General features: G+C 48.4%; 3 protein-coding genes across 4 annotated transcripts; 1 reads left to right on the top strand and 2 right to left on the bottom strand.

The window, feature by feature from the left end:
* Positions 1-4,361: 4,361 nt before the first annotated feature.
* dlk2 (delta-like 2 homolog (Drosophila)) lies at positions 4,362-7,653 on the top strand. 2 transcript variants are annotated; one of them, XM_030107549.1, is made up of 6 exons: positions 4,362-4,657; positions 5,035-5,142; positions 5,516-5,573; positions 5,721-5,851; positions 6,114-6,255; positions 6,630-7,653. In XM_030107549.1, the coding sequence occupies exons 2-6, from the start codon at positions 5,058-5,060 to the stop codon at positions 7,348-7,350; spliced, it is 1,137 nt and encodes a 378-aa protein (XP_029963409.1). In that variant the 5' UTR covers positions 4,362-4,657; positions 5,035-5,057; the 3' UTR covers positions 7,351-7,653. The 2 variants fall into 2 exon arrangements, with proteins under 2 accessions (XP_029963409.1, XP_029963408.1); XM_030107548.1 differs by having other exon boundaries at positions 5,513-5,573.
* A 283-nt stretch (positions 7,654-7,936) lies between these two features.
* Positions 7,937-10,668, bottom strand: dnph1 (2'-deoxynucleoside 5'-phosphate N-hydrolase 1). Its single transcript, XM_030107550.1, has 4 exons — positions 10,462-10,668; positions 8,516-8,584; positions 8,230-8,340; positions 7,937-8,154 (listed from the first exon to the last, which is right to left on the bottom strand). The coding sequence occupies exons 1-4, from the start codon at positions 10,595-10,597 to the stop codon at positions 8,027-8,029; spliced, it is 444 nt and encodes a 147-aa protein (XP_029963410.1). The 5' UTR covers positions 10,598-10,668; the 3' UTR covers positions 7,937-8,026.
* A 2,251-nt stretch (positions 10,669-12,919) lies between these two features.
* Positions 12,920-25,414, bottom strand: znf318 (zinc finger protein 318). Its single transcript, XM_030106769.1, has 11 exons — positions 24,978-25,414; positions 23,772-23,881; positions 20,042-20,567; positions 18,723-19,929; positions 18,568-18,641; positions 18,182-18,281; positions 17,789-18,096; positions 16,593-16,763; positions 16,425-16,515; positions 16,112-16,230; positions 12,920-15,849 (listed from the first exon to the last, which is right to left on the bottom strand). The coding sequence occupies exons 1-11, from the start codon at positions 25,236-25,238 to the stop codon at positions 13,162-13,164; spliced, it is 5,655 nt and encodes a 1,884-aa protein (XP_029962629.1). The 5' UTR covers positions 25,239-25,414; the 3' UTR covers positions 12,920-13,161.
* Between the last annotated feature and the right edge of the window lie 766 nt (positions 25,415-26,180).

Raw genomic sequence — 26,180 nt, 5'->3', positions numbered from 1 at the left:
CCACATAACAGTCAAAAACATCTGCCACTGCTGCCGAGCGCATTTAACGACATCCTGGGACTCACTGCCCCCCCCCCCCCCCCCCCCCCCCCCCGAGACTGACATGTTGGTCAAAGTCCAACTCCACTCGCTTCACACACACTTCCTTACTCTTCCTCCACGGGAGAAGCTGTAGGAACAGTGTGTCTGATTGACAGGAGGCACTGTTTACATCTCTCATATAAATATCATGGAAGTGTTTCAGGGAGAAAATAATGTTGCTTATGTGATGGTAGTTGTAGTAGTAGCTTGAGTTATAGTTGTTGACAATGTCACAATAGTTGTTGATGTTCGAGTTGCTTGTATTAAGCTGTAGTTGTTTATCACAGTAGCTGATCATGTTACAGTCACTATTGTTTATGTTGCAGTAGTTGACAGTGTTATAACCGATTATGTTACAGTTGTGACAGTGTTACTAACAGTGTTGTTTATGTCACAGTACATGACAATGTTACAGTCACTGCTGTTCTTTATGTTGATATTTGTTGTAGTTGAATATGTCACAGTCATTTACGTTATAGTTGTGACACTGTTACAGTGACTGTTTTTTATGTTACATTTGCTGTTGTTTATGATACAGTAGTTGACCATGTTACAGTCACTGTAGTCATTTAAGTTACAGTGGTTGACCATGTTACAGTCATTTATGTTACACTTGCAGCACTGTTACAGTCGCCGTTGTTTACGTTACAGTAGACAATGTTAGCTGTGTATATTCCAGGTGTGACAGTGTTACAGCCACTGTTGTTGTTTATGTTATATGAGTTGACAATGTTAGTCGCTGCAGTTGTTTGTTACAGTCGCTGCTGCTGTTTATGCTGCAGCCGTTGACAATCTCACAGCCGTTGTTGGTGTACAGTTGTTTATGTTACAGCCATTGATGTAGTCAGTGTTGCTGATGTCACTGCCATGGTTGGCGGTTAAAATGCTGTTGCTACAGTCATTGTTGCTGTTACAGTCAGACGCTGGTAAAGAGGAGCTGCATGAAGCTGCTCTGATGGAATCTCTGAAGGCGGAAACAGAAGACAAAGTCCAGCTGCTCCAGATCCCCCCCACCCCCCCGAAAAATGTACACCCACCCCCCGTTTACCCCATGAACAATGCAAACCCCTCCAAAACATTCCCCCCACCCCCCGAAAAATGTCCCCCCACCCCCATATATGCCATGAACAATGCAACACCCCACCACCACCGCCAGCTTCTGCTATGACAGCTATGGCAGTAATCGAGCCCCGAAACAGCTGCTGGTGTCTCTCAGGATGGTTTTTACCGGACCACCAGGACCCAGACCAGAACTGAAACCACCAGGACCCAGACCAGAACTGAAACCACCAGGACCCAGACCAGAACGGACACCACCAGGACCCAGACCAGAACTGAAACCACCAGGACCCAGACCAGAACGGACACCACCAGGATCCAGATCACCAGAACGGAAACCACCAGAACTAAACTCGCCGGGACCCAGACCAGAACTGAAATCACCAGAACTAAAACCACCAGGGCCTGGATCAGAACTGGAACAGGCAGACCTAAAACCACCGGGACCAAGACCAGAACTAAAATCACCGGGACCCAGACCAGAAAATAAACCGCCACAACTAAAACCAGCAGGACGAAGGCCTCCAAGACCTCCTGGACCTCCAAGACCTCCACGCCTGATAACGAAGCACAACAGGGTGGAGCGTGAACTCTGAGAAATTTGGATTAAAAGAGAATAAAAAAGAGAAAACGGAAAAGAGAGAGAGGGAACAGAAAAGAAAAATAATCAAAGAAAATAAATCAAAGAATGGAAACAATAGAAACAGTCGATCAGAACAAAGCAAAGCTGGAGTCAATGAATCAAAAGAGGTGTGTGTGTGTGTGTGTGTGTGTGTGTGTGTGTGTGTGTGTGTGTGTGTGTGGTGGGGTGACCTCAGCTGCTGTGGTAAGGGGTGGGGGGGTCATGCCGTCCGCTGCCCCCCCACCCCCCCTGGATAAACAGAGCTGCATTGTGGACCAGGTGGCGGACGGTTTGGAGCTGAGAGGAATCTCACAGCTGCTGCAGCTACATTTCATTCAGCAGGTTAGACCCTCACCAACCCCTCAATGCCCCCCCGGTGCCCCCACCCACCCCACCACTCATCCACCCACCCCACCTGACTGGAGGGCGAGCACCGGCCCTCCGACACATTTAGTCTCCGAACGCCGTCACAGATGATCCAGTTACAACTGAAGAGGGAGAAGAAAAGCCTGAGAGACAAAGAGCAGGTAAAACATCGCTCAGCGGGTTACTGACTGTTACTGACTGCTAGTTACTGATTACTGGTTACTGACTGTCTTTAAACTCAGAATCAGAGACGTTGAGCTCTTTGGAGACTTTTCATGCTTTCAGCTGAAGAACTCCTCTGGTTGTGTTCATTGTGTCTTTACGGTTCTCGTTCAGTGATCATTCCCTCTCCTACATGTCTGTAAACCACTTTGAGGACCAGCGTACGATCCGCTCTGCTCTCCATCTTCTTCTGTTGCTCTCAGACACTCTGGATGTTTAATCACCTGAGCAGCTGTTCTAATCCCAGCTGCATCAATCTCCATCATAACTTCCAGTGGAGACGATTCATTAGATATTTGATCCTCTTTTCTCCAGATGATCGCTGCACTGATCCAGGTTTTTAGGTTATTTGGATGTCAATGTCCTCTCGCTTCACAGCTAGAAGGTCATGGGTTCAAATCCCGAGCTGTATGGAGTTTGCATGTTGTCTTGAATGTGAGAGTGTGTGGTTGTTTGACCTGTGATGGACTGGAGACGTGTCCAGGTGAGCCTGTCCTCGCCTGCAGTGATCTGGGATCGACTCCAACGCCTCACAACCCTGCTCAGGATTCAGGGGACAGAAGAAAAAGATGAGACATTTAAAAGACAAGAAGAGTCAACATCACTTTTTCCTTTGGAAAAACAAACCTGGCCTGATGTCCCAGCAGTAGTTTTAAGCAGTTCCAGTATCATATAGGAGACACATTTCTGTGTATCAACAGGTACTTGGTGGACCGATGAGATGAAGGACAGATCTACTGTGGTGCAGACATGTTTACATCCTGGTATCCTTCCACTGTCAGATTTATTACAGAAACACAGCACCCACTGGTGGCTCTGCAGGAAAACAACATTGTTTGAGAGTGAGAGAGAGAGAGAGAGAGAGACAGAGTGAGAGAGAGAGAGAGAGAGAGAGAGAGAGAGAGAGAGAGACAGAGTGAGAGAGAGAGAGAGAGAGAGAGACAGAGAAATAGGATTTATTCATACATGATAGATTATAATGAAATCAAAAATAAAACAGGTTACACAGATTAAAATAAATTGAAATCAAACCTGAAATCTGAGGTGCGTGGTCGTCTGTGTGTAGAGTGGAGTAGAGAACTGAAGGCTGCCGGGCTTTTAAAGTTGTCTAAGGGGGGTTCTTCAGGGGGTTCTGTTTGCTCTCTGGGTTCTTCAGATCTTTCTGGGGTTCTTCTGGGTGAATCTGGTGGTTCTGTTGGCCCCGACTGAGATCTTCAGAAGTTTCCTGGGGGTTCTTCAGGCGGTTCTATGGATTGATTTGGTGGTTCTAATGGCTTTCTTGGATCTTTAGAGGGCTCTATGGGTTCTACAGAAGGTTCTGTGGGCTCACATGATGGTTCTGTTGGCTCTCTAGGTTCTTCAGAGGATCGTGGGGTTTCTTTGGGGATTCTGTGGGATCATCTGATGGTCCTGTTGGCTCTGTGGGCTCTTCAGGTGGTTCAGTCGGTTCATCTAATGGTTCTGTTAGCTCTATGGCTTGATCTGGTAGTTCTGTTGTCTGTGTCTTCAAGGTGGTCCAGGTTCTAGTTGTTTTGTTGTCTGTGTTTTTCTGGTGGTTTTTCGAATAGTGGTTATTTTGGCTCCAGGTGTTGTTTTGTCTGTCTTCGTATTTCCCGGTGCCATCCAGAGATCTTCAGTGAACGGGCTTTAAGTCACAGTCTTTCCTGCCATCTACAATCAGGTTCTCCAGTGAGTACCAATGATTCTGTTCCATTCTACACTCAAACAAAAATTTAGGGGTCCTCATTAAGGTTCAGGTGTTGACTTTAGAGAGATCTCAGGTGACTGGAGAACCCGTGGATGTTGCTCACCAGAATCAGAAGCTTCTTTGGAAACAAGGAGTTCTGTATCGCTGTCATGAGGATAAACGGTGACGGGGGACCGGAGTCGAACGCCCCTGCAGCACGTGGTCTGTCAGGAGCCAGCGTCTCTGAGCTGTTTAAAAGCTCCAACTTGTTGGTGAGAACGAGTTTGAACCTGCCGGCTGCCGAGGCGGCTCCAGATCTGCAGCCTGATTCTGTGATTGTGGACACAGGAGGGAGGAAGAGACTCTGCTCGGTCTCATGGGAGTCCAGGAATCACAGACCAGGGAGGAGGATCGGGCCGAGGAGGAACGAGTGCAGCGGAAGACAGACTGAGGCGGAGAACAGGGACCAAATAGATCAGAAAAAATTCAGTCAGAAGGAGTTTTTGACAGGAGCAAAAGGCAGGACGTGACAGAACGGAGGACCTGCTGCGCCCCCTGCTGGCCGCATGCTTCCTGACAGACACCATGTGAAGATTTGTCTCCTCAGGCTTCTTCTCCAGGTGCAAACTCCGTCACTTCTTCTGCTTTGTTGGTGTCTTTCTCTGGTCGTTGTGAGCTCTCCAGCTCAGTCTGAGGAGATTATGGCATTCCACAGGGGTCTGTGTTCGGACTCAGGCTTTTCAGATTAAACATGCTTCCTGGAGGAAAATATTCACAGGAAATCCTCAATTAATTTCCTTTGATACACACCTATTTATTCACAGGACTGTAGTAAGTTCTTCATATCAACGTGTCCCATTAGGTGTTGATGTTATTAAGTAATGTTTCAGGCGTCTTGCTGATGTTATTGAACATGTTTCCGACATGGTGCTGATGTGATGTGAGTTCCGGTCTAGGTCCAGTCGGTCCTCATTAGGTCTCTGTGGCTCTTGTCCAGGTCTCCGTCCTCCCTGAACTGTCATGTCGGCACTACACGCTGCAGATGTCCTGCTCAGCTACTCTGTCTTCGTCTTCATCGCCATCATTCAGCCCATCAGTGGAGAAGGTGAGTCACATGACCAGATGCTCTGCTACTGGCTCAGCGGTTTCCATTCCAGTTTGATTTTGAAGCTGCGCATGGTCTTGTACTTCACTTCCTGTTTCCTCTTCACTTCTTTTTTATCTCATCCTTAGCCTCATTGTCCCTGTCAAAAGTCTCCTCCTCGGAGTCTGGTTCAGTAGAAAGTCTCCGCCTCTTCTTTCTTTCTTCCTGTCCGCCGTCTCCTACTCGTGCTCATGTTGAATTATTGTTTTTCTCTGTAAAGTCTTCAGATAACTGTGTTGGGCTTTCATGAATAAAATTAAAAAATAAACCTGGGATTGAAGTGACCCTGGGTGAGTCCATCCTCACATCAGTAACTGTCTTCCTCTGCCAGTAGGAGGAAACTGCAGCTGCAGCTTCTCCAACAGCCGCTGCGACGAGGGCGGAGTCTGCAGGTGAGACACGCACAGCATGTAATGTAATGTCAACATGTAATGACCGCATGACATGCAGCACAGCCCAACAGAACAGTGTGCAGCAGCGCCCAGCCCCATCAGATTGATGATCATGAGCCGAACTGCCCGTCTGCTTCCCGTCCGCAGGTGCGACCCCGGCTGGGACGGTGGGCGCTGCGAGCGCTGCGTGCCGATGCCCGGCTGCGTGCACGGCTCCTGTCTGCAGCCATGGCAGTGCAGCTGTGAGCCCGGGTGGGGCGGCCGCTTCTGTGACAAAGGTCAGTGAACTCCTGCGGGACGTCTCACCAAGAAACACGGCATCTTAAGCTTTTAAACTCTGATTTCACCCCACGATTCCTTCTCGTGACTCGTCACCTTCAAATCAGCTAAATGTAGCTTTCAGGTTAAACGTTGTTTATTGTTGCATTAAGTTCACGTCATGTCGGTATAAAGAACATTTTTGCATTGTAGCAGTAGTTGTCAGTGTTTGTAGATGTCAGGACGACTTTCTGAGCACGCTGACTCTCGTTGAACACTCAGATCTGAGCGCCTGCTCGCTGCAGCCCTGTGCGAACGGAGCGACCTGTCTGATGGCCGACAGCGGAGACTTCAGCTGCCTGTGTCCTGAAGGGTTCACGGGTTTGAAGTGTGAACGGCGGATTGGACCCTGCAGCCGCCGAAGGTAACCACACCACCTCAGTCGACTGCGCCTTAAAGGTCCTGTGTTATCCAGCCTTTCAACAACTTCACAGAGGGGTCAGAGGTCGACCAAGACTGTATTCAAAATGAACGCTGTCGTTCAACCAGCGGGAAACAGAATCTGAAAATATAATCTCTCATTTATAGTACATAATTCGCTGCAGAATACGGCTTCGACTTCAACAAACGCTATTAAAGAAGGATGGGAAACTGAATCAGGTGTGGCGATACCAGATGATCTCTGGAACAACAGTCTTACACCCATTAGAAAGTCCATTGTGCATAACACGGGACCTTTGACTCGACGGTGCCGCCCGTGTCTCCAGCAGGTCAAACCTTCGCCTCTCTGTTCCACAGGTCTCCCTGTAAAAATGGAGGCCTTTGTGAAGACGCCAACGGCTTCGCGGCAGAGCTGACGTGCCGCTGCCTCGCCGGCTTCTCGGGCCCGCGCTGCGAGACCGACGTGGACGACTGCCTGATGAGTCCGTGCGCCAACGGCGCCACCTGCCTGGATGGCGTGAACCGCTTTTCGTGCGTGTGCCCCGCGGGCTTCAGCGGACGCTTCTGCTCCGTCAACCTGGACGACTGCGCCAGCAGGCCGTGCCTGAACGGCGGCCGCTGCCTCGACCGCGCCGGAGGCTTCAGCTGCGTCTGCCGGACCGGCTTCGCCGGGAACGCCTGCGAGACGCAACTGAGGGCCGCCCAGCTGGAGGGGGTCACACCGGGGTGGGAGGGGGGAGGTGAGAAGACCCAGAGGAACGCCGTGACGCTCACAAACAGGAACAGCAGCCGTCAGGTCGACGGGCTGCTCAGGGTGACGGTGAGCGAGCGCGGCGGCCGCATGCCCCGGCCGCAGCTCATCGTCCTGCTGGTGCTGGCCGCCATGACGCTGGCCGTGGTGGCGCTGACGGCCATCCTCGTCCTGCAGGGTCACTGCCACAGGGACTGCGGCGCCACCAGGCGAAGGACACCGACATCGCCGTCATGGCGGACGGAAGAGCGGCGACTGCCACGCAACATCGGCGTCCTGAACCCGGCAGAACCACAGAAGAAGAAACTGAATCCTGAGGTCGTTTAGAGCAGGCAGGCCCCACCCCTCCAGAAGGGACGACCTCGGTCAGAACAGCCGGAAGACGTTACTTCCTGTCTTTACTGTGATATGACACCAGGCCAGCAGGAGCCGCTCTCACGACTCGTGAGTCGAGTCTGGACACAAAGAGACTGGATTCTGAGTTTAACGCTACGTGGCATTCAGGGACCTGATTCTTCAGCTTTTGTTGTGTCAATTTGTGATATTAGAAAAAAGACTGACCTCTGCAACCCTGCACAGACCTGAGCTCACTGTCATGTTTCACATTAACCTTTTTACTCCCAACAACAAAAAAATATATGTTTTTTAATGAATAATATCTTCACTCAGAGCATTTTCAATTTTCTCCTCCAGGGGGAGCTGCAGGTTTTGTAACTGCTGATCAGGGAGTTATGTTCCCTCCGCTTCTCCTCTGAGAGGCTGAGAAATGCCCTGAAACACTCAGCAGCCGGGGCAGGAATCGTTTCTTCAGTCAGCGGGTTGTGAGAGAAACGCCGAGTCAGCATTAGGGTTGAACAGAGACTTAACGAAGTTTGGGTTTGACTTCAGGTCATGTGACACTCGGACCAGGTTCTTCGGATTCAGAAGGTTTTATTATCAGTGACACACTGAGTTGCTGGTCTGAGGAACTGCAGAACCTCCTGCAGCCACTTCTGTAAAGAACTCATGCAGAACTTCCTCCACCCAGTCGCTGAAAGAAGTCCTTCAGGATCTCCTCCACCTGCTCCTCGCTGTAGTCCTTCACCAGGAACAGCCTGCCGTCCTCCGCCCCGCGCACCATCGCTGACAGGCCTGCGCACACAGACAGCCAATCAGATCCGCCAGGTGAAATGACCCGCACACGTAATGAGGTGGGCGGAGTCTCACTGCGACCCGACGACGGTCTGAACAAACACAGGATGTTCTTCTTCATGGTCACCGCTCGGCCCAGCTCGTAGCCCACACCCAGAGACGGCTGCGTCACCTCGGCAACCACCACTGAGGGTTCAGACGGAGGACGGGGGGGGGTCAGAGGTCAGAGTGAGGGGTCAGACTGAGGTCATGGGTCAGAATGAGGTCATAGGTCAGAGACAGGGGTCAGACTGAGGTCACAGATCAGAGACAAGGGTCAGATTGAGGTCAGAGGTCAAAGGGCTGGTGTGCAGTGCCTCACCGTCGGACTCTCGAAGCCACTCCATGTCCCGGTCATGAATGTGCCGGTCTGTTGCAGAGGCCTCTTCTCCTGGGAAATCAGAGCGCAGTGACACTCTGAAAAGACTTTAGCAGAATTTGTACGTTAAAATCCACACGAGAGAACATGTGTGGGCTTGACACTGGGAGCAGCTGCTGCTCCCAGACTGCAGGGGGCGGCGCCTCGCAAACGTCTACCACAGAACTCCATGAGTGACACAAGTCCATCACTCAGGCTGCAATTTCAGCTCAGTGACTTCAAGTCCTTCTTCCTGACGCCTCAGGGACGAGAACTCGGGAAATACTGAATGTGAAATTCAACATGTTTTTTTTTTTTAAATGTAACATTCTTTCTCAGAGACATTTTATTTGTCGAAATTGTGACAAAGAAATTAAAATATCATTAAAAGGATGGAAAAATTACTTGTATCTGTGGTGTGGTTGATAAACAGATATTAACTAGAATGTATCGGGCCAAACAGCCTCAAAAGTTGGGAAATTTTTAATTTGACTGCTTCTTTTTTTCTTCGTTTTTTTCCCCCCCTCAATCTGGGATATTTCCCAACATATCAGCAGCAGCAGAGCCCAGTCTTGTGTTATCAGTGTCTGTTATCAGTGTCCCTGTGTGTCACTCGCTCCTGTTTTCTAGTCTCTTTAAAATCAAATCTGAAGTTCTCTCCTCTTCAGTTCCACCTTTTTTGTTCACGTTTCTCCATCTGTTGTTAGAAAACCGCTGGAGGCACAGGAAGCGGATACTTGTTTCTTTGAAGGGGGCGTGGCCGCTAAAATAATGTAATTTGTCCATGTTGAGCCACTTAACTTAAATCAAACTTATTTTCTATGGCTTGTGATTCTAATCAGTTCACCAATATTGTTGCTTTTCATATCCAATTAGTTTCATAATTTTGGTGCCTCAAAACTTGCCTCCACATGTGGTTATTTGATCTCTGCTTTTTATTTTAGCTGTTCTTTTGTCTCTGGAAGGGATGACATTATCATTAATTCCTAACATGAACACATAAGGAGAAGATATTAAATGTTAACGAACCCTGAGAGGGAACTTATTTTCAACAGGGGGTGCTGAGAAAGCCGAACCTGTCCTGCCCCCGAGAGTCACACCGCGAGTGTAAACAAAAACACACACACACACCAGCGCTTTTAGCGGTGAAACACGGTCCATTCCTCATTATTTGCCATATTGAACTCGGCCTAATTATCAGAAAATTCACGAGGGAAAGGTTGGTATAAGGCACAAACTGAAAGAACGAGCGCAAATATGAAGAAAATGAAAGTGAAACTTAAATCGCGTGTTTCGGCCAGCTGGGCGTTTTCCAGGCGCTGAAAACACGCAAAATAAAGTACATTTTCCTTCAACACACAATCTGGTTTTATAAATGTAAGTATGAGGCACCATGCAGCGTGACTGGATTTAGGCTGCCTTGGAAACATAGCTAAATTAATTATTATTTATAAAACAAAAGAAAGCGATGTCGTTTTCAATTATGGAAGTTCTTGCTACATTCAGGAGGGCCTCCGCACCCCTACTTCCCGCGGCCATGCCCTGATTTGACCAGTTAGATCCGGTTATGTTGTTTTTCTTGTGTATCTGCAGTGAAACATTTGGCATTGGGATTCTGAGGTCAATAGATGACGGTTCTGTACCGAGGTAAGGACTTGTTGTAACTTCTCACCCAGTTGCATCCAGTGAACTTCAGCATGAAGAATAAAGAATTCTAGTTACAGGTACATATCACAAAGCGTCTTATAACCTAATGATGGTAGTTCAATTCCCTTAATATGGGTCCAGTGAGTTTGACCTCTTTCAACATTCACTGAGATGTTAACTCTGGTTAAGCGGCTGGTAAAAATGTTGACTGGTAGTTATGATGTGCTGTGCTACTTCAGAGTGCGCGTGCATGTGTCCGTTACCTCTGTCACTGAGCTCGGGGCTGCTCACGTGCTCGGTCAGCACGGTTCCGTATCGTTGCAGCTCGCGGACGATCCTCTGGTACAGTTCGGCGTCGTCTCTCCCGCCGCGGATGCTCCCGCAGAAATACACCTTCATCGTGCGCGCGCTCCGTCTCACCACCGCAGCGGCAGCAGGAGGAGTGTTGTTTTCCCGCGCTGCGTGCTGCAACGTACGTCTGACGTAATACACGTAGTTCGGGGGCGGGGCGGGCATCGCAGCGGTGAGCACGTGTTGTCCGGTTCCTAAACGTCACTTACACACGCGCGCAAACAGTAAATTTTGACTCTGTGCGTCGATGATCGGTTTGTGCTGGCGTGATTTAGTAGAAACAAGCAGCGGACATCATGAACCACAGCTTCACAGGGATCAAACCCTGTGGGACGACAAGATGCAGAAGAACACAGTAGTGTGCACGTGTGCAGTCTGAGCAGTCTTCTTACGTCTGGATGTTTCCAGATGAAATCTTGAAGGATTTTCACTCCTGGGAGCAGAGTGCTGCACTTTCAGAGGGAAAGTCACACTGATGATGGTTTTTATCCACTGGTGGATGTGTGTGTTTATCACATAATTATCACGTGATCAATTATAAAATATTTCTGCACTCCAACAATTTTTTTTTTGTATCTTAATTACATAGCATGGTTACATGTAATCTGTTGTTCTCTAAACCTGATCATTGGTAACTTAGACCGGAGCTTTCTCTGTGCTATAATGAGCTTTCTGTCCCCACTGAAAAGACTCAGATCAATAATTTGGAGAGAAAATGGTCTGGAAGCTGACTTTCAGCAACATTTTCCTGGATTTTAAAGGGGCTGTATCCTGCTTTTTTAGCTAGTCCAAACCCAAGAAATGGCATTAACATGGTAATAGTTTATTTTTGGCGCTAAGGAAAATTAATTTTGTGTGAAATAAAAGATTTTCTGGGGCAAATTCTGAAACCCGGAAGAGAAAACGCTCTTGTTTCACTGAAAATTCCGCCTCCCCACCTGTGGACTTTGACTGACAGCTACTTCAACCAATCAGCGCTTCAAAACAAATGCGCTGGCTAGCTTTACCTCTTTACCTCTAGCTTCTCGACACACAAAGACACGCGAAAACGTCTTTTCCTGTTAGAAACTCACCAAGCGCAGACCCTTCAGACCCTTCAGACCCTTGCTCCTGCTTGATTTTCGCTTTCAGACGATGGTTAAAGTTTATCTCCGTAATCAGAGTTAGAAAAAAGCGGCAACGCTGATTGCCGAGGGCCTGCGGGAGGGGGGCTCAGGGGAGTCATCTTCACCGTGTGACGTGAATGTCGGAAACAGAGCGTTTTCATGGGCTGCCTCTCTGAGCAGCAGAAACACGAGGAAAGCTCAAACATGCAGGCACGAAGGAAAAAAAAACGCTTTGGGGGTGTTTTTGGTGAGTACATAACAATATAACAAGGTTAAAACATACAAAAAGTGAATTTTGCATGATACAGCCCCTTTAAAACTAAAAGGGAAGATAGTTACAGGCCAGTATCTAACCTTCCGAGGAGGAGTGAAGCGAGGCTGCTGCAACAGCTACAACCAAATCAACCTGAGTGGGGCTAATGTTAAAGACCATGCTTTTCCAATGGATCCACAGATGGAACTGAAGTCAATAATAATGAATTATTAGACAGCCCAGAAAGAGGATATATGCAGGGGTGTTAATCCAGGTTGGTAGTTTAGACGCCAGCTGAAATGGGGAGTGACATGACAACCACAACATGACAAGAAAAGGCAGAGTCATTTAGCACCGGGTTCTCCACAAACAAGGTCCACAGTGGGAAAGCGTTGCCCATGGTCCGGCCGCAGCCCAGTCCAACCGGCAACACCTCTCCTCACCGGCCAGCAGCCGGCTACTCGAGGCAACCGAAGTGCAGGGGCGCTACGGTATCCTTACACCAGAGGAGGATCTGACTTCAAGGTGTTCAGCCACAATGCCACATATTCTCTGACCTCTGGCTTCTCAGTCAAACACATACATGAAATGTCAGAACATGCAGTTCCTCTCAGATTACTGCTGCAACCACACATCCGGAGGGAGACGCTAACCACGGTCTAAAACACCACAGTACTGATTAGAACCCGTAGACTGGGACAGTGTGTTCCTTTAATCATTCTCTGTAAAACAACAGTGTTTTTTTTTTCCTTCTTTATAACAGTATAGTAGTCCCCGACTAAATAAGAGCTGCTCCTACAAAATAAGAGCATTTGAGTTTGACTGGGTCAAACTGTGCTGCACTGGTCTTTCGTTCCTTCACACACATGCTCATTGCCATGGAGGTGGTACAACTTTTCTCGTATCCCCAATGTTAGCTGTTATTTAGCAATAAAGGGGGACGAGGAGTGGACTCAAGACGGTCAAACTGTTGGAATAATGTGAGGATCCTTTTCAGGAGGACAAAATATGTCGTCTTTTGACTTGGAATCTGTATTTATTAACCAAAATCAACAGAAAAAACAGATCATCCAGTCATCTGTGAGGTCTGGATGGGAAACAAACTTAAGGAAACTAAACATCCTACTTTAGTTTGGGTATATTGTGACAGGGACAGACTCTGGAGTCCGGAGAAGTCTCTTTAAGCTGCCTGCAACTCCACAGGAGGAGAGGAAGGTCGTGGACACACCAAATGTTCCAAAAACAAGGAAAATCTACTCAAAATTAAAAGTGTAGTCAAAGTCCAGGTAGGTCATGTCAGCGGGGAGCCCCATAGTCTGCGCGGTGACCTCCATGGTCTCAGGATCCTCACTGGGTGGAACCAGCTCCAGCTGACACTCTGAGCTCAGGTCTGACGTATCCAAGTCCCCTGAAACTGGCTCAGGTTCTGGTTCCAACTGGCACTGATCCTCCTGCTGCTGCTGCTGCCGCCGGGTCTGGTATCTGGTTTGAGATCTGGTTTGTCGGGTAGGGCGGGGGGCGGGAGGGGTTCTCTTGGCTCTTGTTTTAGGACCTGGTCTGGGTTCATGTTCTGGGGTCTTCTCAGGAAGATCTGGTTCAGGCTCAGAACGTAGCTCTGTCTGGACTTGAGGAGCCAATGTGGGCATGGACTCAATCTCGGGAGCTGTAGACTGGTTTGGTTGGTCTGTATTTGTGATTTTTTCAGGTGAAGCCACCAGAGTTGCGGTGCTCTGCATGGACCAAACAGAAGAAATCTGGATGTCTACATTGGTCCGGGTTAGGGGACTCGTTGGGGAGCCATTTATGTCTCCATGTGACATTTTTTGGCCCTCAGTTTGAGGTCTGGAGCAAGAGAGGGGCTCCTGCTCAGACTGGGTTTGGTGCTCTGGTTGAGACTTGCTTTGTGGATGTGATTCAGGCTGGATTGAAGATTCTGGTTGGGTTTCTGGTGTAGGCTGCGGGTGAGGTTGTGGTTTAGTCGGGGGTAGAGACTCTGGATGGGGTTCTGGCAGTGGACTTCTAGTCAGAAAAGACTCTGGATCAGGCTGGGTTTGTGGTTGTGGATCATGCTGCAGTAAAGACTCTGGCGTCTGCCCTTGGTGAGGCTGAGGTTCAGGCTGGGGTAGAGGCTCTGGTTTAGTTTCTGGTGCAGGCTCTGGGTGGGGCTGTGATTCAGGCTGGGGTAGAGACTTTGGTTGGGGTTCCGGTTTAGGACCTGGGTGGACTTGTGATTTATCCTGGAGTACAGACTGTGGTTCGGGTTCTGGTTTAGGCTGTGGGTGGGGTTGTGGACTTGATTCAGGTTTTGGCTGGGAGTTTGGCTGAGGGAGTGACAGAGGATGGCTCTTGTCAGTGGTGCTGTCTGGCGCCGGTTTTGTGACAGAGGGTCCAGACTGACCGATGCTCCTATAGAACACTCCCAGTAAGTCCTGAGCTTTTGCTGCTGCCATGTTGGACTTGGATTTTTCAAACTTCTGGTGTCCTTCACTTATTTTCATGAAAGGTGGTGGCTTAACAAACACTGTACGAGTCTGCTCATCCTCCGGAACCCCCGGAGCAGCAACATCAGACACAATCTCTATCATGGTCTCCTGTGTGGGAGTTACCTTGGCTTCAGCAGGGGGGGCAGGGGCAGCTTTAGTCGGCGAAGGCTTTGCCTCAGGCAGCACCGGTCCAGACGCTGGAGCTGAGGGTTTGTCGGATGCTTGTGATCCTAACGTTTGCATTGGACTTATAGTCAGAGGGGACTCTGGATCAAGCTTCTTCTGGGTGGAAGCTGGTTTGGGAGGTTTAGGCGCCGGCGGTGGAGGCATCAGACGAACCGTCTCTGAAGGACCAGCTACAGGAAAAATTGGAGAATTTGAGACCACAGCAGGAGGCGACACACCCTCCGTCTGAGGGGGCCCAAAGACACCACCGGTTTGAGGTCTGGCGGGGAAAGAAGCGTTCAGGGGATTGAGTCTTCCAATATTGGGGTTTCTACTCTGGAATCCAACTGGTCTGGTGAAGTTTGGTCGGATCCGACCACGGTTAGCCGCACTGGAAACCCAGGATGGCGCCCCACTCTGCTGGCCTGCCAGCTTTTGGGCAATCTCCTTAGCTACAGCCATCGACTTAGCGAATGAATCATCACTTGAGAGCGCCGGGCCCTTGGTAGCCTCCTCGTCATCTTTGATGAACTCAGCAGCAACTTTCTTTGCCTCCTTTTCCAGCACCGTCTCCTTCTTCCTCCACATGAACTTTCCAAAGGAGGTGCCGGCTGGCACCGACTTGCCAGCCTCCAGGCTCTGCTTGCGGAGCTTGGCCCTCATGGCCGGACTGGGTCCACAGAAGATCTTGGGTGGGTCGTAGGGTTTTGGTGGCGGGATTTGTTCGGGTTTGCTGGCCTCTGGTTTGCTTGCTGATTTAACGGGCTCAGATTTTTTAAATTCCTCCTCCGTCCTGAGTTTTCCATCGTCCCGCTCTCTCTCATATTTGAATTTAGACTCTGGATATTTACTGTATCGATACTTGTCTTCCTCCTCATCCTTCCGGTAGCGTTGCCGGTAGTCATCCTCTCGGCTGTATCTGTACCGGTCGGCCCGCTCCTCATTCTCCTGGCTGTACCGGTACTTGTCCTCCTTCTTGTATTTGTACTTGTCGTCTCCGTTCTTCTTGTTATAAACGGGGCTCTCCTGCTCTGGAACTTTCATGCTTTTTGAGTTCTCCTCCTTCTTATTCTGTTTGACCCTCTCCGCCTCGATATCCTTCCCTTTGGTCTTCTCTTCTTCCTCTTTTTTCTTCTCCTTTTTCTCCTTCTTGTGTTTGGTCTTGTCCTCATCTTTGCCGCCCTTCTCCTCATCGTCACGCTTGCGTTTCTTCCCGCTGTTTTCTGACGACAGCCCAGCTTGGCGGTCCAGATTCCTCCTCTGTTCGTACAGCGGGTTTTCATACATCTGCTTCTGTATGAGAGAAAAGAAAATAGGTGAGAGACGTCTTGGAAACACTGAGTAGGACGTGATGGTTTGGAGCATTTCTCACTACGAAAAGATTCATCCTGTTTCTACTTGCAGTCCTACACACAACCTTAATTCTTTCAGTTTACCATAACTTTCCCACTTCCAGTCCGACCAGAGAGGATTTATTGAACAGTGTGATTTAAAGAAGCATTGGAGCAGATGGGAGGTGTGTGAGCAGCTTTCTGGCGCTTCCTGGCGACTCTACCTTATATTTCTCGTTGTGAGCATGCGAGGTCACGTGATCCTCTGCACAGATGGCGTCTCCATAAAACTGTCGGCACAGCAGACAGAAGAAACCTCTGACGGGAAGAAGAAATTCTGAACCTGCAGACACACACAGACCAGGCAGTGAGAAGAAACCAACTTCAGGAGGTACCTGCCTGAGTCACGTTTCTACCTGAGGACAGGAGGAGGCTAGACAGGAAGTGACTGTCACAGTCAGACACACAGGAAGTGACATCAGGAGTGCAGCTAAACATGACAGAGGTGGAGAATGTGAGGAAGTGGAGCGCCGGTACCTTTGGCTGGTTTGGTCAGCTTCTCCTCCGATGCCCCCTTCAGGGTTTTGGTCTGCTCTGAGGCCCACGGCCGGTCATATGGATCGAGAGTCTGAGCCAGAAGAACCAAAGTGTGAAGGTCAAACGTGCTCAGTAAATGAGGAAGAAAGGAGGAGGAAAAAACCAAACCTTTCGATGCGATTTGCTCTGCAAGTGTGTGAAGAAGTCAAACATGGAGCCAGAGGTGACGTTGCATTTCTGGCACCAGTGGTTTCCTGCATCGTAGTATTCGAAGGGCTCAGGGGGCGGAGCCTGAGCTGGAGGCGGAGCCTGGGCTGTAACCACCAGTCTGTCCTCAGACTGTAGAGAGAAAACACAAAACGGGTGCAGGACGGCGAACATGAGGCTCAATAATGACGGATGTTATTAAAGTCTCAGCAGTCAAGTTTTAAATCAACACAGGCCCATTTTAATGCAAGAACAGGAGGATAGAAAGCTTCAAATTGCAGCCTGAATCACGGAGTCACAGTGTGGCGGCTGCTGGAAAAAAAAAGAAATTTCTGCAATTTAGCTGCAGTTTGAGTTCCGCTCAAGCAACAAGGGAGCGTTGCCGAGGCTGCGTGCTGGACTGGCACGAGGCCTGCCACAGCAAGACACGGAAACACCTCAAATCTGCTTGAGCCACAGAAAGTAAACATGCTGGTTTTTCTGGCAAAACTATCTCAAATCAATCTGACACAGAGTGCTGCTGGAGTTATAACTGTGGTTGTTTTTATTTTATTTTCAATGAGGTTCTGATGGATCAAAAGGTTCGTAGAAGATCAAATAAAAGTTTTCCATAGCATTTCTGAGGATAGGATTATATATGCCCATTTTTAAATTGATTTATGTTGATAGGTTCTAAAAATAACAGACAGTACCCACTGTGGTTTAAGACATTTTTGTGACTGCATTTGTTATTTATTGTTACTTTTTTATTAATTAATAAATACTGGATGCTATAGGACTGTGTTTTAATTGAACTTACCTATGTTGATTACTGTACAGGAAGTGGACTGTAGACCACAAACCTTTTGTTATTTCCATTGTGTTTGGTTGAATGTTGCATTTGCCCCCTTTTTTAAAAAATATTTCCTCATAAAAAGTGTTAATGTTTTCCATGTTTTATTTTTCTTCAGTATTCTTAGTCGGGTGTAAAATTTGCTATTGTGTTCTGAACAATAAAGGCATAAACCCACATTTTGGCACAGCCCCGAGCTCCACAAAGCAAATTTCACTGCATCGTGGAAAAGTTTCACAGTGAGGAATTCTTTAACGTTAGCCTGAATGAAACGCTGTGGCTCCACTGCCATCAGCTGTGGGAACATTTGGTACTCGTCCGTTACCTTGGCGGTGGAGCTGCTAGCCGTTAGCTGCTCCTCCTGGCTCTTCTCCACCTCTCGCTTCTTGCTCTTAACGGGCTCGTCGTCCAGGGCCTCGGGAGGGTTGGCCATCTTGCGCGGCCTGTCGGTCACGCTGAGGCCCAGGATGAGCGCCACCTTGTCGATCTCGCTGCGTTTCTTCTCTGCAGCCTCGTGCTCCTTGCGCAGGTTTGAGATCTGAGTCATGACGTCCTCCTGCAGGCGGTTGATCTCCTGCAGCAGAGGGTCCTTGTGTCCGTCCTTCTCCCGGCGCTTCTTCCTCAGGAGCTCACCTGGAAACCACGCCCACAGTTCAGCACCGCATTGCAACTGTGGCCTGACGGTGACACACACAGGAAGTCACTCTGCTCTCCTTACCCTGCTGCTTCCTCAGTACTTCCAGCTCCTTCATCAGATATTCCTTCTTCTTCATCCGAATTTCCCGCTCCTCCTTCAGCTTTTCCCGCTCCTCCAGAACCTGCGGAAAAGAAAAGACTCAACATAAACGCCTGGTCCGTGACTGCTTCCTGACTCTGGTCTCTTAATAGCTTTTAGATGGATCGATTACACTGAGATGAAATATTCTAATGGGAAAGTGAACCAAGACGTCCTTAAGGCACCATGTTGCAGCTTCTTGTTAGCTTGGCATTACATTCTTACCACTGCATTGTTTTTTTCACTCTGAACCAAACTTGGAGGAACACAAACCTCCTGCACATGAAAAGTTGTGAAAAAGACCTGAAACTGGGAGCATGAGACGTCACCTTCTGTTTCTGGCTCTCGTTGTTCTCCGCTTCAGAAACAGTTGCTCTTTCCTGGTCCTGAGCTTTCATCAACCCTGAAGATCAGAAACAGAGAATTTAACAAAACTCTTCAAAATTAAAACAAAACAAAAAAAAATCATCAAACAGAGGCTGACCTTTCACCCCAGGCTCCTGTGCCAGGTTGCTGTAGGGCACAGATGGCGGAAACTCGGTGGGTGGAGGAGGCAGATTCATGCCCGGTGGAGGGTAGAGAGGAGGCCAGTGCTGGTGCATGTAGGGAAGGTAGTTCCCATACTGGCCATAAGCTGGCGGCGTATAGCTGGGGGGGATCATGCCATGCACATTGGGAGGGGGGTACGGCGGGATGGGTACTCCAGCGTGAGGGGCGGCGGTGCTGGGGTCAGCGGTCGGAGGTGGTCCCAGTGGAGGTCCCAGTGGTGGCCTCGGATCACTCTGCTCAGCCTTGGTCTCTTTGACCTCCCGGTCTTTCTGGGCTTTGGGCGGCGCCAGGGACTTCTTACGGTCGTCGTGGTCCTCGCTGCTCCAGCTGCGGCCGTGCTGGCGGCGGTCGCTGGCACTGCTGCTGCTGGAGCTGCCGCTGTGACTCCGCCTCCTGCGACCCCGAGTATGCCGGCTGTCGGACGAACTCCCGGAGGAGTACCGTCTGCGGCGGGTGGGAGTCTTGGGTTCCGGTTTGTTCCCATGGAGACGCTCCTTCGTCCTGGCAGCCATCTTGCTGATGTCTGCTACACCCAGGTCCAGGCCGATGGTCTTCAGCAGGTCCTGGATTTTCTCATACTCCTCCAGAGCCTGGTGTTCGCTCTCGTCCAGAGGCTCCATCCCAGGTGGACAGGCGGCGTTTGACATCTGGGCTGAGACATTCTGATCGGCGCCGACAGTCGGCCTGGTAACGTATCGAAGGTCCGCCTCAGGCATGCTGGGAGCAGGCTGGTGGTAAGCAGACGGCCCCGAAGGGACAGCGTACATCTGGGTGGGCTTCTGCGGCAGGTGTTCTCCGTACAGCGTGTCCTCTGTCACGTCTGCGTACAGGTCCATGCTGAAGTGGCGGCTTGACTCCGGCGCCATGACAGGTTTGGGTTCCTCCGAGTCTCCGTACAAGAACTTTTCCTCGTCATCAATGTCATCTTCAGCTTTGGCTTGAGCAGGGTCTCCTGGCCCTCCCCCTCCCAGCAAGTTGAGTATCTCTTTAATTTCGGGGTTGTGGGTCATCGTAGGGTCAGACCTCAGCTCAGACATCAAGGACGCCACCATGTGGGGCTCCATGCCTTTCACGGCCTGCAGCAGCTGGTCGGCCATCCGGGACATGTTGGAGCTGTCAAAACCTCGGGGAGAGTCGGCGCTCTAAAACAGGAACAGCAGAGACACTTGAAACAAGCAGAAACCTCGGACCTGACTGTTTAATCACAACCTGACACATGCTGTACTGATGGTGCTCTGAAGAGCGCGGTCCTACCCGGACTGAGGGCGAGTCCTCTGAGTTGTTGCGTTTCTTCAGGATGGACTTGGTGGGTAGACTCAGCATCTCTTCCAGCTCCTTCCGCCGCCGAGCCTTCTCCAGCTCTGTGAACTGTTCACGGGACTTCTCGGCACTGGAGCTGCTGGAACTCGAGCTGCTGCTTCTGCTGCGACCACGCCCTCTGCCCCGACTGTGACTCCTTGGACGGCTCTTACTCCGCCCCTGACTCCGCCCCCGGCTCCGCCCCCGACTCCGCCCCCGGCTCCTCCCTCTGGATCTGGACCTGGACCTGGACCGGGATCTACTGCGAGGGCGACTCTTGCTCCGCCCTCGGCTCTTGGCTCTGCTGCGATCAGGACTGCCACTGCGACTCCGCCCCCGGCTCTTCGCTCGACTCCGGTCAGGACTGTAGCTGCGGCTGCGGGGCCGGCTCTTGCTCCGCCCCCGGCTCTTCGCTCGGCTGCGGTCCGGGCTGCGGCCTCGACTGCGGCCACGCTCGTACTCGGGCCGGGGAGGGTAGTCTCTGTAACAAAGCACATTCAGACAGACACCGTAATTAAAATGTGACAAGAATGACAGTGTTAGCCAAATCAATTACAACATCCGTTTGCGCTGCATGTCGTAAACGCAGCCAAGCCGCTGCCATGTGCCCGTTTTCATCCCCTGACCAGGGCATGGAGAGAAATCTACCTCTACACTTTACTGTAAATGTGGCTTATTAGTGTCAGCCAGGGGAGATAATAGTTTTTAACATCAGCTTTAACTAACATCAACAGCTAACGTTAATGGACTTTGGTCACCGGTTAACAGGGAAACCAGTTAATCCAAAACACCGGCACACAATCACGGATACCCTGATCCCTCTGGAGCACAAACAGTTGATCAACTTCATCTCAGAAAATATGCAAAGTGAAGCCTCTGTTAGTTTTAGAGCTGACATATGATCTCAGGTCCAGTAGGAATAGAAATTGAGATTTTTTTACAATTCTGATTCCACTTTCCATCCAGCCAAACTATTCTGTGGTTTATCGATTCTCCTTTGGAAACATGCATGGCATTCATTTAACATTAACGGTTAGTAATAGCAGGTTTCAGATGAGGCCAGTGGCACTAACATGATCAGCTGTGTTAGCTTGTTAGTTACCTGCAGCATCAACAGCAGAGGACGAGTTAATGTTGCCACTGCCGCTGGGTTGAGGTTCACATCGGAGCAGATGGAAAAATGCAACATTCATTCTAAGTCAACGGATGCTGTGTGTGTGCAAATGTTTATGCATATTGGTAGCGTTTTCTCCCATTGATGAAATATCCACTTTGAAGGTTGCCCTGTTGTCAACCTTTCTCATGAAATGCAACCAAACTTTGAAGCGTCTGCTTCACTGGGGCACCATGTTTCCTGCTTCCTGCTCTGGTGAATGACGTAACACCATACACTGCCTAACTTGCGCTGCTGCGCAATGTTGGTGGCGACGCCATTCGTGACCACTGGAATCGATAACGGAATTGCGAAAATTGGAATAATATTCCAAAGTACTGAAATACTGTCAATCGGTTCTCAACAAGAACCGGATTCCATTCCCATGCCTGGTGTCCAGTGTCTTTACTCAGTCTGACAGCACAGTGGATTGATTTGAGTTTTTGTCTGCAAAAAGCTGTTTGTTTATTTTTATGTTTCTTTTTTTTTTCCAGATGTGGCAAATCGGGTGTAAAAGCCCAGACTTTCTGGGTGAGTGCCTGAAGAAGTCATGTGCAACCTGCGTTCAAAGAGAAATTGTTCCTGTAAAGATGCTTTCATTTCAAGGCATGTTACAAGATTATCACGATTGTTTGTTTTTTTTAACATTGAAATAATAAATCCTTTTTCATTAAAACATTTGTACAAAGGTGCACTTTTATTTAATTTCAGGTGTTTTTATGGTGCGGTTGAGTCTAAGTTGAGGGTCTTACATTTTCATAAAGCCCAGTAGTAACTTTAGTCATGTTGTCAGCTGGTGCATTTCTTCCTTCAGGGGAGCTGAATATTTTTTGCATTTGGTATTTAGAGAGGGTAAGAGAAGGTATCAGTATTGGATGATACTGAGGCTGTGCCATCAGACGTACAGAACCATCCCTCGCCAAGATGGTGTTACAAAAACAACGTGGGTTCGGAGGACAACTGGAACAGTTTGTGGGAAAAACCTCGTCTAATGAGGACGAACGGTCGGTGTGTCAACATCTACATGGTACAAGGATAACAAAGCATAACCTTTTAATCAATAACCAGCTGCGATAGAAAAAGATCATAAATGTATGATGTCCAACGTCAGAATTCCTGTTTACACATGTAGAAAAAACTCAACGTTGACACCCCTAATGGACGGCATCCATCACCCTTCAGATGGTGCTGCTCTCATATCTACAAATATGGACCATTTCATTACATCCTCAAAGTGTTGACTTCCCAGAGTGAGAGACAGGTGTCAGAGATCAGGGACCTCATTTATCATCCGTGTGTAGTAAGTGCAAATGAACATTCCAATGCAAAGTCTTGAATTGATCAACCTGTGCTTCTGCTTGTGAACCCGTGTAAACATGAGCACAACTCTGACCAAACTCATGACCATATCTGTAACCAGGGGATCCTCAGAAGATAAAAAGTCACATGTGAAGACGGGCTGCCTTGTGTTCGGGTTTGACTCCTGGCCAGGATGCAGTTTTGCTCTGTTGTTTTTTTTTTTTTCTTTCTTTCTTTTTTTAACAAAACAAACATTATTGGCTTTATGCAGTGATTTTTGTGAAAAGAGACAAGAAGAACCGAAGCCATCCCAGCGCACCTGCAGCTTCTGTCCTTCCTGGAGTTTTTGGCACGGGGTGTAACGTTAAAGCACTATTTTAATTTTATTCGTTATTTCTTCTGGTGATCTCTCTTGAATTACCTGCGGTGGTTACATTGTCTAATTAGATTGTCGAATTTTAGTTTTGTTGATTATACCAACATTTAATGCACCACAAAATATTTTCTGACTTGCATCAAACTCACTGACAAGTACTCCAATTTCATTTTCAGAAAATTTCCTCTTTTTTCCCATCAGTTCCATGATGATGGAAGGTGAGGAAAATATAAACATTTATAAAGAAGCAAATTGTTAACATATACGGTGAGTTGGAGGAATTTCTGAGGGTAAAGGATCCCAAAAGACTACCAGCATGGAGAGTAAGAACAAGTGGAAGGAATTAGAATTAAAAGTTAGTAAAACCGAAAAATCACACTGAAATCCATCCTCCAGCTCCAGACTCTTTAGATTTTATCAAACTTTTACTCCAATTGAGCACTGAGTTCTGATAAAGTCATGACAGTGGGTGACTTTAACATTCATGACAGTGATGGCTTAAACACCGCATTTAGTTCATTACCAGACACAACTGTCTGACACCCACTCGTGATTCGACTCCGGTTCTCACTGCTGGTGGAGACACTGATCAATGAACAGTTTTTTTCTCACAACGCTCTGTTTCCAGACCGCTTCCTTAATGCTATGGTTTGAATTGATATTACGTCCGCAGTGAGTCTGAACGCAGCTGTCCAGTCAACCGATTCGCTGTTTTCACTTGAAAACGTGTGCATGCGACCTGAGACTCCGCCCACCTCCAGGACCCGTGACAGTAAAAGAAGTTGTTCCTGGAAGTTCCTGATTTGTTCCTCTTGGCTCCATCATGTCTGCAGTGACATGGCCACAGTTCTGTTTACCTGTCCAGGTGACGAGAGGGGGCGGGACCCGGCGGCCCGGTCAGCTCGTTGCCGACGGTGATGACCAGGTTGTGGTCGATAGGAATCGAACTGCGAGGCGAGGGAGACCTCTGTGAAAGAAAAGAACTTTTAGACTTCTAAGCTAAAATCTCACTTAAAAGGTAACAAACCTACAATCTACTATATATATATATATATAAATAAAGTGTAGATAGCATTATTTACTGTCTTTTTATAATCTGACCACAGGAATTAAACAGATGATCACAAATGTCAGGTGAATGAATAACTAAATAAATTAAACAGATTCTTTACAAAAAATGTGATTAATTGAGGTACAACATTTCTGTAATGGATTTCAGTTATTTAATCAAAATATTCAGTGAGAAGGTAAAAAGTTGAAAATGATCTGTTTTGGGGTGAACTATAATAATCACCTCATTGATCAGATTTATTTGCCATAGTTACTTAGAACATAATGTCATCAGTACTGGTCTAGGAAAAACACATTCAGTGAAATCAGTAAGATCGGATTTAATCCAAAATAGAGAACGTTCCTGATGTGAACCAAAACTATTGACATTGACACAAATACACACGTTAAACCACACATTGCATCTAAAAAGGTTTAATTTCAGGTTTATGCTTGAATATGTTATATGAGATTTGATCAGAAAAGACCCTCAAAAGACCACAAGAGATCCTCAAAATACAACAACAGTTCCTCAAAAGACCACAACAGATTCTCAAAAGACCACAACAGACCCCGAAAAGACCACAACAGATCCTCAAAAGAACTGAACAGACCCTCGAAAGACCACAACAGACCCTCGAAAGACCACAACAGACCCTCGAAAGACCACAACAGATCCCAAAAAGACACAACACATCCCTAAAAGTTCACAATAGACCAATAAAAGATCACAACAGACCCTCAAAAGACCACAACAGGTCCCTAGAAGATCACAATAGAACCCTAAAAGACCACAACAGGTCCCTAGAAGATCACAATAGAACCCTAAAAGACCACAACAGGTCCTGCAAACAGACCCCAAAAAGACCACAACACATCATCACAAGACCACAACAGACCCCTAAAACACCACAACAGATCCTCAGACTGCACAGAACCCCCAACAAACCACGGCAGACCCTCACAGACCCCTTCGGACAGGGTCCAACCGGCTCTGAAGCGGACTTGCTCACCTCTCTGGGCGGGCCTCCGGCCCGGTACTCCCCGCCACGGTGGCTGCCAGCCCCGGGAGATGGGTACCTCCTGCGCGGCGGGGAACGGCGGAATGGGCCCGGTGGGCCGTGGCCGTGGTCGTGGTACCCGGGGTGGTAAGGCGGTCTAGGCCGGCCTCGGTCGTGCCGGAACCCCGGTGCATGGTAAGGCCTGGGAGGCGGCGGACGGCCTTCGAAAGGCGGCGGGTAGCCACCTCTGAGCGGAGGACGGCCGCGGTACATCTTCCTCAAGCAGAGGCCACCGGGCGGCCCGCAGATGGAGGAGGTGGAGCGGAGGGCCGCCGGGGACAGACCGCAGACCGGCTTCTGGAGCTTTTTGTCCGGTTTGACGGTTTGAACGAAACCCGGAGAGAAGCTAACACCGCGCTTCTTCTGCGGCAGCTTCTGCAGCCAGGAGCAGGAACACCTGCTGCCCCCTGCTGGACGACAGGGGAAACACATCTGCCGTCCCCTTCTGGATAACGGGGGAAACACGGCTGCTGCCCCCTGCTGGAGGAGGTTATGTCTGCAGGCCTGGAGACAGATGTGTTGGCAGCGTGAGCACGTGAGCGCTGCTTTTAAAAGACAGAAACATGCTTTAATAAAGTGCAGGAGATAGTTCATGTACGGGACTTACTGTTTTAAATAAAGATCAAGGATGATTCAAGCTTAGCCTTCAATGGGATGGTTTCAAGAAAAAATATATCTACACTGTTTAAAGAGTTTACTCAAAATATACTGACAAATAGAAAGATTTGAGGGCTAAAACAATACTTCATGTGTGTCCTATAATTAATTACTGAATTTAATTAAATCCAATTACTTATTTTTTTAATGTACACTTGTGTTAATGAATAACTGAATCATTGTATATTAGTTTGAACAAATGAATGTTTGTTTAGAACTTTTATCATTTGAAGCTAATTCACTTTTGTGTGGTTACCTTTAATTTTTTTCGTATAATTTGTTATCACATAAAATCAAATTTACCTCCAGACTTGTCCTTGAGTATCACCTCTTTATTACCTCATAAACTATCCTATTTGAGAGCTAGAGAATGCTACAAATGATTCCATAACTATATGATGAACACAAGTCTCACAAACCAAATTATTAATAAGTTGATTACACAATACTCGTATGCTTAAACACGTCCCAGTAACCAAATTATTTTAAGTATTTTGT

Source organism: Salarias fasciatus, chromosome 13 (assembly GCF_902148845.1).
Source record: "Salarias fasciatus chromosome 13, fSalaFa1.1, whole genome shotgun sequence".
NCBI lineage: Eukaryota > Metazoa > Chordata > Actinopteri > Blenniiformes > Blenniidae > Salarias > Salarias fasciatus.
This window is presented reverse-complemented; position numbering and strand designations above follow the sequence as displayed.